The sequence below is a fragment of the Cherax quadricarinatus genome, chromosome 26 (genome assembly GCF_038502225.1).
Source record: "Cherax quadricarinatus isolate ZL_2023a chromosome 26, ASM3850222v1, whole genome shotgun sequence".
NCBI lineage: Eukaryota > Metazoa > Arthropoda > Malacostraca > Decapoda > Parastacidae > Cherax > Cherax quadricarinatus.
Window position 1 is genome coordinate 681,080 of NC_091317.1, and position 13,105 is coordinate 694,184.

At 44.5% G+C, this 13,105-nt stretch overlaps 1 protein-coding gene across 3 annotated transcripts in view; it reads right to left on the minus strand.

Annotated features, from left to right (window-relative positions):
* Positions 1-2,216: 2,216 nt before the first annotated feature.
* LOC138853220 (uncharacterized) overlaps positions 2,217-13,105 on the minus strand; it is a 34,751-nt gene continuing 23,862 nt past the window's right edge. For all 3 annotated transcript variants that reach the window (XM_070088729.1, XM_070088730.1, XM_070088728.1), the window contains one exon: positions 2,217-4,648. In XM_070088729.1, coding sequence (XP_069944830.1) covers positions 3,418-4,648 — 1,231 coding nt within the window. In that variant the 3' untranslated portion in view covers positions 2,217-3,417. The remainder of the gene's footprint in view (positions 4,649-13,105) is intronic.

A 13,105-nucleotide genomic window follows, 5' to 3' on the forward strand; every position in this document is an offset into this window, starting at 1 on the left:
TTACGATAAGATGACAGGAGACAGGAGAGAGAGAGCTGGGTAGACTGCATTTTCTCGACCTGTAAAAAGGCTTTCGACACAATTCACAAAAGCTAGAGGAGCTGACAGTAATAACAGTAAAGGCAATACAATGGATGAGAGAATACCTGACGGGAAGGAAACAACATATGATGGTACATGACGAGGTGTCGGAGTGAGAGCCTATGACGAGCGAGATTCGACGAGGGTCAGTGCTGGGGCTGGTGCTCTTTCTAGTATTTGTGAATGATATGACGGAGGGAATAGATTCAGAAATGTCCCTGTTTTCAGACGATGTGAAGCTAAGGCGGAGACAGGATGTTCCAAAGATGAGAGTGACAACAAAGGGGTCACAACTGGAAGCTGAAAACTCATATAAGTCACAGGTATATTAGGAAGTATTTCTTCAGTCATAGAGTTGTCAGGAAGTGGAACAATCTGTAGTGTGATGTAGTGGAGCAGGATCCATACATAGATTTAAGAAGAGATACAATAAAGTTCATGGATCAGGAAGAGAGTGGTCCTAGTAGTGAACAGCAAAGAGGAAGGGCCATGTGGTTCGACCCTTGAACCACAGATAGGTGAGTACGCAACCCACATACCAAATACACACGAGCGCACACGCGCGCAAGAGAATAGGGTAAGCACTACAATGGATCAGGGAATAACTGACAGAAAGGAAATAACGAATGTTGATACCGTGATGAGGTGTCAGAGTGGGTGTTTTTGTCGAGTGGGATTCCACAAGGGTCAGTCCTACGTCCGGTGCTGTTTGTTGCATACGTGGATGATATGATGGGAGGAATAGATTGAGAGGTGTCCTGGTTCGCTGATGATGTGAAAATAATGAGGAGAATACAAGTGGACGTGGATCAGGTAAGGGTACAAGGGTATCCGGACAGGCTGCAAGCCTGGTAAGACAAATCGCTCCTGGAGTTAAACTTCCCCTTCCCCCAAGTACAAAGTCATGAAGCTTGGGAAGGGACAAAGAAGTCCACATACAGAGTACAGGCTAGGGGATCAAAGGTAGCAAACCTCACTTAAGGAAAACAATCTGGAGGAGCATTTTACCGAGAACATGCAATGGCGACACTTTCCAAATCACTAGTGCTCCCTCATTTAGAATATTGCTCAGTGTTGACGGCCCCGTTCAAAGCAGGAGAAATATCAGAGCTGGAACAAATACAGAGATCGTTTACGGCTCACATTGAGCCTGTAAAGTACTTAAATTTCTGGAAATGCCTTGACGTCTTAAATATATACTCACCGGAGCGGAGGAGAGATACCTGATAATATATACCTGGAAAATACTTTAGTGCCTGGTCCTAAATCTGCACACTGCCATAACAGCATACTAGAGCGAGAGATATTAGAGGGAGTGCAAAATAAACCCAGTGAAAACGAGGGGTGCAGAGGGCATAATAAGGGAACACTGTATCAACATCCGTGGCCAGAAGACTATTCAACATCTTACCAGAAGATACCAGAAACTTTGCTGGAACAAGTGTAGAAGTATTCAAGAGGAAACTGAACAAGTATCTTCACCAGGTGCTAGATCAAACAGGCTGGGATGAGTATGCTGAGCAGCAGGCCACCAGCAGCAACAACCTGGTTGACCAGGCAAGCACCAGACGAGCCTGGCCCATAGCCGGGCTCCTGGAGTGGAAAGACTCTCGGAACTCATCAAATGTATGTCAGAGAAGGAGCACATCAACCAAATAACCGCTGCAGTATATGGTCGCCTGGCAAACCTGAGAATAGCATTACGACATCTAAGTAAGGAGTCATTCACGACACTGTACACTGTGTACGTCAGGACCATGTTGGAGTATGCAGCACCAGTGTGAAACCCACACCTGGTCAAATACGTCAAGAAATTAGAGAAAATGCAAAAACCTTTCAACATGACTAGTCCCGGAGCTAAGGGGTTTGTCTTATGAGGAGAAGTTAACGGAACTCAACCTTATGACATTAGAGGACAGGAAGGATAGGGAAGCATGATAACGACGTATAAAATACTGAGGGGAATTGACTAGGTGTACAGGCCTAAAATGTTTCAGAGATGGGACACAGGAACTAATGGACACAACTGAAAGTTGAAAAATCAAATGAGTCATAGGAATGTTAGGAAGTATTTCTTTAGCCTTAGAGTTGTCAAAAACTGGAATAATCTGGAAAACGAGGTAGTGAAGGTATGATCCATACACATCTTGAAGAAAAGATATGATAAGGCGTTTGGAACGGAGTGTGTGACCTAGTAACGACTATGGAACAAGCGGGGCCAGGAGTTGTTACTCTACCCCTGCAACCACATACAGGTGAGTACATATAGGTGAGGAGCCAGAGCTAGAGCCAGAAGCTGTGTCTACCACCACAAACCCAGTTTGACACTCTCCCTCTCTCTCCCTCTCCCTCTCTCTCTCTCTCTCTCTCTCTCTCTCTCTCTCTCTCTCTCTCTCTCTCTCTCTCTCTCTCTCTCTCTCTCTCTCTCTCTCTCTCTCTCTCTCTCTCTCTCTCTCTCTCCCTCTCTCTTGCTCTTTCACCCTTCAAAAAATATCTCTGAAATTCATTCCTACACATCGCCACCCATATAACTCTCTACCACACCTCTACAACACATTTCTACAGCACACCTCTACAACACACCTCTACAACACACTTCTACAATACACCTCTACAACACACCTCTACAACACACCTCTACAACACATCTCTACAATACACCTCTATAACACACCTCTACAACACACCTCTACAACACACCTCTACAACACACCTCTACAACACACCTCTACAACACACCTCTACAACACACCTCTACAACACACCTCTACAATACACCTCTACAACACATCTCTACAACACACCTCTGCAACGCACCTCTACAATACACCTCTACAACACACCACGGCATTTCTTTCACATACCTCTGGAAATTAACTCTCGCATATCTATAACTCGATTCCACGTCCTTCAACTGTCATAACTAGAAAATGCTCCTACGCTCCCAAATCACTCTCTTATCCCTACAGTTCGTTCTTATATCCCTATGTCTCTCTTCAGTATCTTACAGCTCCATACTTCTGTACCCCTACAACTCTATCTTACACTACAAAAAATAACTTTACACTCATGCCAGCATATCGAACGTTAGAAGTCTGAAACTGCAACAGGAAGGTGGTCATGGTAGCTGCGTGCATGATGGCGGTGAGTAGTACATATAGCTGACATGAAATAACTGGCTATCATTTTTAGGAAAAACAGTCAAGTGTCTCATTTTATCTGATGATTCAGAACCATAGCTGTGCAGGGGTTATTGGGGTAACATACCTTGTTCGATCACACGGTAATCTAAATATTTAAAAATATTATTTTTATTCTTCCTAAAACATTTACAACTCAGTAATTCTTGATGGTGCCATTGTTAGCTATGTCAGTAATATAATGAGCTAAGTATGAAAAGAACATATTGACGACCTCCTCAGTGATATTATTTATGTAATAGTCCAAAGATAATAGCAACCGTCCTTCAAAGGTCTGGAAGACGACTAAGAAAGGAGTTCCACATAACTCCGATGCCGTGGATCGAAGAAGACTGGTGATCTCCACGGGCCCATCCCCGTATTTACCAGGCAATATTTGCTTCAAATTACCCATATTAGTGAACTTCAAGTTCGAACAAATCAAGTTTCTGCATCCCAATCGAGTTAGCAAGAAATTTAATGGCTGAAGAGCAGAGAGTACCAAAGAGAGCGGAGACAAACAAATAGGTGTCTTATTCACACAGAGATTGTGGTGGAGGTCGTCATGCATGCGTCTTGCTAGCCCCCAAAAATTCTCACGGCTTTCTGCGTCGCTACTGCAGACAACATATTCAAGTTTGGTTATAGATACGTGAAAGCCAACTGACTCACTGTAAACACTTGGGTAGTAGCGACGCATGTTTACAGCGTTATCATAAGTGATCTTCAATGAGTCTAAAGTTTCTTTTGAATATTTCTGAGCTGTGCGTAGAAGCGCAAGGTAAGCTGCAGCCACTATACTAGAGTGAACGCTAACTTTTGCTTCCTTGCAGTGACGCAAAAGCTCTTTTGTCGTCTCTGCTGAGAAGTCTTTACGTAGCACATTTGTAAGTGCCACCTTTGTATTTGGCCGAGGAAGACTAATACTGTAGCAGTTATCACTGAACATGCTCATGACTGTTTTGTACGTGACAGACCAGAGAAACCTAAGGCACCAAATACAGTCGCTCATGCTAAACAGTTCTTCAGCAATGGGCGGGATGACATGGCGTGTGGGTGTGTTGTGACTCCGTCCAGTCAGGATGGCGTTCAGAACCTCCATAAAGTCGCGGGAGATGATCATATTGGTAAGGCCGTCAATGATGATGTGATGTAAAGTGAGCACCAGGACGGCCTGGTGACGGTCACCAGCTGCCTGTGGCTGGGGAACCAACCTCGCCCTCCACAGTGGTCCCTGAGAAATGTTGTAGGGAGTTCGCATCTGCTGGTAGTACACCGACATGGCGTCGCCCGTCTCAACGCTGAAGTCTACAACAACGTTCTTCATCCGTCGTAACCATGGTCGAAACCAGCGCCAAGCAACGCAGACCTGCAGAACATGTATCTTCCTGCCAAAAGATATAACCATACATCATCATTATTGCGCCTCTTACAACACGCATGGCTTACGGAGGAAGAATTCTGTTCCACTTCCCCCTGGAAGTGGAACATATATATATATAAATATAAATATATATATATATAAATATAAATATATATATATATATAAATATAAATATATATATATATATTTATATATATATATATTTATATTTATATATATATATATATTTATATTTATATATATATATATATATATATTTATATATATATATATATATATATATATATATATATATATATATATATATATATATATATATGTCGTGCCGAATAGGCAGAACTTGCGATCTTGGCTTAAATAGCAACGGTCATCTTGCCATACAGGACAAGTGAAAATTTGTGTATGCAATAATTTCGCCAAAATCATTCTGAACCTAACGAAAAAAATATATTTCACTGTGTTTGTTTAGTATTAAATTATTGTAAACAAATCTAAAATATATTTAGTTGGGTTAGGCTAAAATAAATTGTTCTTTTTATAATAAGGTTAGGTAAGTTTTCTAAGTTCCTTTTGGTGCAAAATTATAAATTTTTACATCAACATTAATGAAAAAAATATATCTTTAAACGTATAAGAGAAAATTTTAGAAAGGGCTTAATTTTAAATGAGTTCTTGCTAATTGACCAGTTTTACATATTCGGCACAACATATATATAGATATATATATATATATATATATATATATATATATATATATATATATATATATATATATATATTCATGTGCCTAATAAGCCGAAGTGTCCAGTTTGGCCTATTATTCAAGGGTTCACTTTTCCGAATGAAAATTTGTTTTTGCCATAAATCAGCGGAGCTCGATCTCAGCATAACGAAAAAAATATGTACAATAGATTTAATGTTGCATCAAATATTTTTAAGTTGACCCATGATATATATAACCGAATTTAGCTTAAAGTTTTGTTATTTTTAGGGAGGTCAGGTGAGGTTTCTAAGTTAATTTTGGTTCAAAAATACAAGCCAGGATATCATTGTTAATGGAAAAATATTAACTATCAGTTTATAAAAACAAAATTTGAAAAGTTTAATTCTTAAAGGAGTTCGTCTTATTTAGTGTGTGTGTGTGTGTGTGTGTGTGTGTGTGTGTGTGTGTGTGTGTGTGTGTGTGTGTGTGTGTGTGTACTCACATATTTGTGGTTGCAGGGGTCGAGTCATAGCTCCTGGCACCGCCTCTTCGCTGATTGCTACTAGGTCCTCTCTCTCCCTGCTCCAGGAGCTTTATCATACCTCGCCTTAAAACTATGTATGGTTCCCGCCTCCACTACTTCACTTTCTAGGCTATTCCATGGCTTGACTACTCTATGACTGAAGAAATACTTCCTAACATCCCTTTGATTCATCTGAGTCTTCAACTTCCAATTGTGACCTCTTGCGTCTGTGTCCCATCTCTGGAACATCCCGTCTTTGTCCACCTCGTCTATTCCGCGCAGTATTTTATATGTCTTTATCATGTCTCCCCTGACCCTCCTGGCCTCCAGTGTCGTCAGGCCGGTTTCCCTCAACCTTTCTTCGTAGGACAATCCCCGTAGCTCTGGGACTAGTCTTGTTGCAAACCTTTGCACTTTCTCTAATTTCTTGACGTGCTTGACTAGGTGTGGATTCCAAAATGGTGCTGCATACTCCAGTATGGGCCTGACGTAAATGGTATACAGAGTCTTGAACGACTCCTTACTGAGGTATCGGAACGCTATCCGTAGGTTTGCCAGGCGCCCGTATGCTGCAGCAGTTATCTGACTGATGTGCGCCTCGGGAGATATGCTCGGTGTTATACTCACCCCCAGATCTTTTTCCTTGAGTGAGGTTTGCAGACTTTGGCCATCTAAACTATATTGTGTCTGCGGTCTTCTTTGCCCTTCCCCAATCTTCATGACTTTGCATTTGGCAGGGTTAAACTCAAGGAGCCAGTTGCTGGACCAGGCTTGTAGCCTGTCCAGGTCTCTTTGTAGTCCTGCTTGATCCTCATCCGAATTGATTCTTCTCATTAACTTCACATCGTCCGCAAACAAGGACACTTCTGAGTCTATCCCTTCCGTTATGTCATTCACATATACCAAGAACAGCACAGGTCCTAGGACTGACCCCTGTGGAACCCCGCTTGTCACAGGCGCCCACTCTGACACCTCGTCACGTACCATGACTCGTTGTTGCCTCCCTGTCAGGTATTCTCTGATCCATTGCAGTGCCTTTCCTGTTATGTGTGCCTGATCCTCTAGATTTGCAGTAACCTCTTGTGAGGAACTGTGTCGAAGGCCTTCTTGCAGTCCAAAAAAATGCAGTCGATCCACCCCTCTCTCTCTTGTCTTACTTCTGTCATCTTGTCATAAAACTCTAGTAGGTTTGTGACACAGGATTTTCCCTCCCTGAAACCATGCTGGTTGTCAATTATACATTTGTTTCTTTCCAGGTGCTCCACCACTCTCCTCCTGATGATCTTCTCCATGACCTTGCATACTATACACGTTAGTGATACAGGTCTATAGTTTAGTGCCTCATGTCTGTCTCCCTTTTTAAAAATTGGGACTACATTTGCCATCTTCCATACCTCGGGGAGTTGCCCAGTTTCAAGTGATGTGTTGAAGATCTTTGTTAACGGTACACACAATATCTCTGCTCCCTCTTTAAGGACCCACGGAGAGATGTTGTCTGGTCCCACCGCCTTTGAGGTGTCAAGTTCGCATAGCAGCTTCTTCACTTCCTCCTTGGTTATATGTACCTCATCCAGCACTTGCTGGTGCACCCCCCTGCTCTGATTTCCTGGAGTCCTACTGGTTTCTACTTTAAAAACTTCTTTAAATCTTGTGTTGAGCTCCTGACATACCTCCCGGTCGTTTCTTGTGAATTCCCCATCACCCTTCCTCAGTCTGATTACCTGGTCCTTGACTGTTGTTTTCCTCCTGATGTGGCTGTACAACAGCTTCGGGTCAGTCTTGACTTTCGATGCTATGTCATTTTCGTATTGCCGCTGAGCCTCCCTTCTTATCTGTGCATATTCGTTTCTGGCTCTTCGGCTAATCTCTCTATTTTCCTGAGTTCTCTGTCTTCTGTACCTTTTCCATTCTCTAGTACACCTAGTTTTTGCCTCCCTACACCTTTGGGTGAACCAAGGACTCGTTCTGCTCTTCCCATTATTTCTGTTTCCCTTGGGAACAAACCTCTCCTCTGCCTCCTTGCATTTTGTTGCCACATAGTCCATCATTTCTTGTACTGGTTTTCCTGTCAGTTCCCTCTCCCACTGAATGTCTTGAAAGAAGTTCCTCAAGCCTGAGTAGTTCCCCCTTTTGTAGTTTGGTTTTTCCCAGCCTATTCCTGCTACTCTCTCCACTTGGAGCTCAACTATGTAGTCGAAGCACAGAACCACATGAACACTAGCTCCCAGGGGCCTTTCACACATGATATCCTCGATGTCAGAACTGCTCAAGGTGAATACAAGGTCCAGTCTTGATGGTTCATCCTCTCCTCTCTCTCTGGTAGTGTCTCTAACATGTTGATGCATGAGGTTTTCCAGTACCACATCCATCATCTTGGCTCTCCATGTTTCGGGACCCCCATGGGGCTCCATGTTTTCCCAGTCAATCTCCTTGTGATTGAAATCACCCATAACTAGTAACTTTGCTCCCCCCATGTGTGCTCTCCTGGCCACCTCGGCTAGTGTGTCAACCATTGCTCTGTTGCTCTCATCGTATTCTTCTCTTGGCCTCCTGCAGTTCTGTGGTGGGTTGTACATTACTGCAATTATCACCTTGTATCCCTCAGACTGGATTGTTCCTAGTAAGTAGTCCCTTTCGCCCGTGCTATCCATTAATTCCATTTTCTCAAAACCCCACTGGTTTTTAATGAGCAGTGCAACTCCTCCTCCCCCTCTCCTCCCTCTGTCTTTCCTGAGGATTTGATATCCAGATGGAAAGATTGAATCTGTTATTATTCTGGTGAGTTTTGTTTCTGTGAGTGCTATTATGTCTGGGAATGTCTCCTTGATTCTTTTGTGCCATTCCTCATACTTATTTGTTATTCCATCTGCATTTGTTTACCACACCTTCAACTTCTTTTCTAAGATTGTGGTCTGGGAGGTGTATTGGGGATGGGGAAGTGGGAGACCTGATAAGGAACTATGGGTGGTTGCTGCAGGGGTGGAGTTTGTAATGCAGTGGGTGGGGGCATTGGATGTGGCATGGGTGTTTTGGTTTAGAGTGTTTGGTTGCACTGGGGTTGACCTGGTTGGGAGGCTTCTATAGGAAGTTGTGAGGGAGGCTGTGTTTGATCTTGCTGTGTCTGGGATCTCCTGTCTGCCTTCTCCATCCCCTCTCTTTCCTCCTTTCGCCTTTGTACCATCTCTCTCTGTTTCTGCCTTTCTGCTTGTGTTCTGTCGCAGTCGAGATACACCTTCCTGTATGCCGGCATGGCCCTTAATCATGCGTTCTCCTGCAGGATCCTGTTCTGAGTCGAATCTGCCTTGAAGGTCACTTTCACTGGCTGGGTTCTTTTTTTTGCAAACCCCCCTATTCTCCGAAAATTTTCCAGCTGGGTCATGTCGTCTTCTCCTATTGCTTTCATGATGCTTTCAATTGCTTTTTTTTCCCTTGTTTTCTTGCTTCATATGTTTCCCCTTCGACTTCCTGTAGCCCATACACAAAGACTGACCTCACCCTTTCATTCTCCCGCTGCATATCCCTGTGTATCCCCTCATTCAATTTGATTTTCTCCATTGCAGCTTTCCTTTCTTCAGTTTCACTAGCTAATGTACTTGGGCTCAGTGGCCTGTCATTTTCCCTTCTCGGCTTTCCTTGGGCTCTGCTGTGGTCTGTTAGGGCCTCCACATATAGCTTAGCTCTTTCATTTACTACAGTCTTCACTGATTGAGCTTGTACATGCAGTTTTGCTCCTTCTTTCCCTACAGTCCCCTTATTTGTGGCTGAGGTAGCAGTCTCTGTTGTCAATCCCAAAATGTTTAGTTCTTTAGGCTGTTTCAGATTTTTCAGTTCCTCTTCTAAACTCTGTATCCTGGCCTCTGCTGCTTTGACTTGCACCTCCCACTTCCTGCTTTCCATGTCTATCCTCTCTTCCATTCTCATGCTAAGTTCTTCTAGTTTCTTTTCCCATTCATGTTCCCTTTTTGTGAGCTCTGCTGCCCAATCTTCCTTTGCAGTTTCCTCCTCCTGTCACTTGGTTTTTCTTGTTGCTCTCTGGCAACCCATTTTTGTTTTATCCTGATTGCCTCAGAGTGGGAAACCTATGTAATCCTGTATGTTAGGTTAGTATTGTGTATGTCAGAGTGTGGGGGGGGGAGGTAGTGGAGGAACTGTGGCTATGTGGAAAAGTAGTGGGGAGGGGGAGTGGGAAGGAGGGAGAAGCAAGTGGGTGAGTGGGAGAGGGAGAGAGGGAAGGAGGGAGAGGTGAGGAGGGGAGGGTGAAAGAGGGAGGGAGGGATCAGGTGAAGGAGTGAGATGTTGGTGGGGGAGGGGGGGAGTGTATGTGTGAGTCTGGCAATGTGTGTGTGTGTGTGTGTGTGTGTGTGTGTGTGTGTGAGTCTGGCAATGTGTGTGTGTGTGTGTGTGTGTGTGTGTGTGTGTGTGTGTGTGTGTGTGTGTGTGTGTGTGTGTATGTGTGTGTGTATGTGTGTGTGTATGTGTGTGTGTGTGTGTGTACTCACCTAATTGTGGTTGCAGGGGTCGAGACTCAGCTCCTGGCCCCGCCTCTTCACTGATCGCTACTGGATCCTCTCTCTCTCTCTGCTTCCTGAGCTTTGTCATACCTCTTCTTAAAACTATGTATGGTTCCTGCCTCCACTACTTCACTTGCTAGGCTATTCCACTTGCTGACAACTCTATGACTGAAGAAATACTTCCTAACGTCCCTGTGACTCGTCTGAGTCTTCAGCTTCCAGTTGTGACCCCTTGTCCCTGTGTCCCCTCTCTGGAACATCCTATCTCTGTCCACCTTGTCTATTCCCCACAGTATCTTGTATGTCGTTATCATGTCTCCCCTGGCCCTTCTGTCCTCCAGTGTGGTCAGTCCGATTTCCCTTAACCTTTCCTCGTACGACATTCCCTTGAGCTCTGGGACTAGCCTTGTTGCAAACCTTTGAACGTTCTCTAACTTCTTGACGTGCTTGATCAGGTGTGGGTTCCAGACTGGTGCTGCATACTCCAGTATGGGCCTAACATACACAGTGTACAGTGTCTTGAACGATTCCTTATTAAGGTATCGGAACGCTATTCTCAGGTTTGCCAGGCGCCCGTATGCTGCAGCGGTTATTTGGTTGATGTGTGCCTCCGGTGATGTGCTCGGTGTTATGGTCACCCCAAGGTCTTTCTCCCTGAGTGAGGTCTGTAGTCTTTGTCCACCTAGCCTATACTCTGTCTGCGGTCTTCTTTGCCCCTCCCCAATCTTCATGACTTTGCATTTGGCTGGATTGAATTCGAGAAGCCAGTTGCTGGACCACATGTCCAGCCTGTCCAGGTCTCTTTGCAGTCCTGCCTCATCCTCGTCCGATTTAATTCTTCTCATCAACTTCTCGTCATCTGCGAACAGGGACACTTCAGAGTCTATTCCTTCCATCATGTCGTTCACATATATCAAAAATAGCACTGGTCCTAGAACTGACCCCTGTGGGACCCCGCTCGTAACAGGCGCCCACTGTGATACCTCTTCACGTACCATGACTCGTTGCTGCCTCCCTATCAGGTATTCCCTTATCCATTGCAGTGCCCTCCCTTTTACGTGCGCCTGATCCTCCAGCTTCTGCACTAATCTCTTGTGGGGAACTGTGTCAAAGGCCTTCCTGCAGTCTAGGAAAACGCAATCTACCCACCCCTCTCTCTCGTGTCTTACTTCTGTTACCTTGTCATAAAACTCCAGGAGGTTTGTGATACAAGATTTGCCTTCCATGAACCCATGCTGGTTTTCATTTATAATCTTGTTCCTTTCCAGGTGTTCGACCACTCTCCTCCTGATAATCTTCTCCATGACTTTGCACACAATACATGTCAGAGACACAGGTCTGTAGTTTAGTGCCTCGTTTCTGTTTCCTTTCTTAAATATGGGGACTACATTAGCTGTCTTCCATTTCTCAGGTAGTTGCCCAGTTTCAAGGGATGTGTTGAAGATTGTGGTTAGAGGCACGCACAGTATCTCTGCTCCTTCTCTAAGGACCCATGGGGAGATGTTGTCCGGTCCCATCGCCTTTGAGGTGTCAAGGTCACTTAAGAGCTTCTTCACCTCCTCCTCAGTTGTTCGTATGTCATCCAACACTTGTTGGTATATTCCCTCTTGATGTTCCCTTCTGTGCTGTCTTCCCACAGCCCTTCCTGTCTCTACTGTAAAAACTTCCTTAAATCTCCTGTTCAGCTCCTCACATACCTCCTGATCATTTCTTGTGAGTTTTCCACCTTCTGTCCTTAATCTGATCACCTGGTCTTTGACTGTTGTCTTCCTCCTGATGTGGCTATACAACAGTTTCGGGTCAGTCTTGATTCTCGATGCTATGTCATTTTCATACTGTCGCTGGGCCTCCCTCCTTACCTGTGCGTACTCATTCCTGGCTCTGCGACTGATCTCCCTATTTTCGTGTGTTCTCTGCCTTCTGTACTTTTTCCATTCTCTATTGCACTTTGTTTTTGCCTCCTTACACCGTCGGGTAAACCAGGGGCTCGTTCTGGTCTTCCCGTTGTTACTGTTGCCCTTTGGAATAAACCTTTCCACTGCCTCCTTGCATTTTGTTGTTACATATTCCATCATTTCATTTACTGGCTTTCCTGCCAGTTCTCTGTCCCACTGGACCTCCCGCAAGATGTTCTTCAACCCTATGTAGTCCCCTCTTTTATAGTCAGGCTTTTCCCATTCAACTCCTGTTATTCTCTCCACTTGCAGCTCTACTATGTATTCAAAGCACAGAACCACGTGGTCGCTAGCTCCTAGGGGACTCTCATACTTGATGTCCTCAATATCTGAGCTGCCCAGGGTGAACACAAGGTCCAATTTTGCTGGTTCATCCTCCCCTCTCACTCTGGTAGTGTCCTTAACATGTTGGTGCATGAGGTTTTCCAGCACCACGTCCAACATCCTGGCTCTCCATGTTTCGGGACCCCCCATGTGGCTCCAGGTTTTCCCAGTCAATCTGCCTGTGGTTGAAATCCCGCATAACCAGCAACTTTGCTCTGCTGGAGTGAGCTCTTCTTGTCACCTCAGCAAGTGTGTCCACCATTGCTCTGTTGCTCTCTTCATATTCCTCTCTTGGCCTCCTGCAGTTCTGGGGTGGATTATACATCACTGCAATGACCACTTTGTGTTCCCCAGACTGAAGTGTACCTGCTATGTAGTCTCTTTCTCCTGTCTCATCTATTCCTTCCATTTTCTCGAATTTCCATCTGTTTTTTACGAGCAGAGC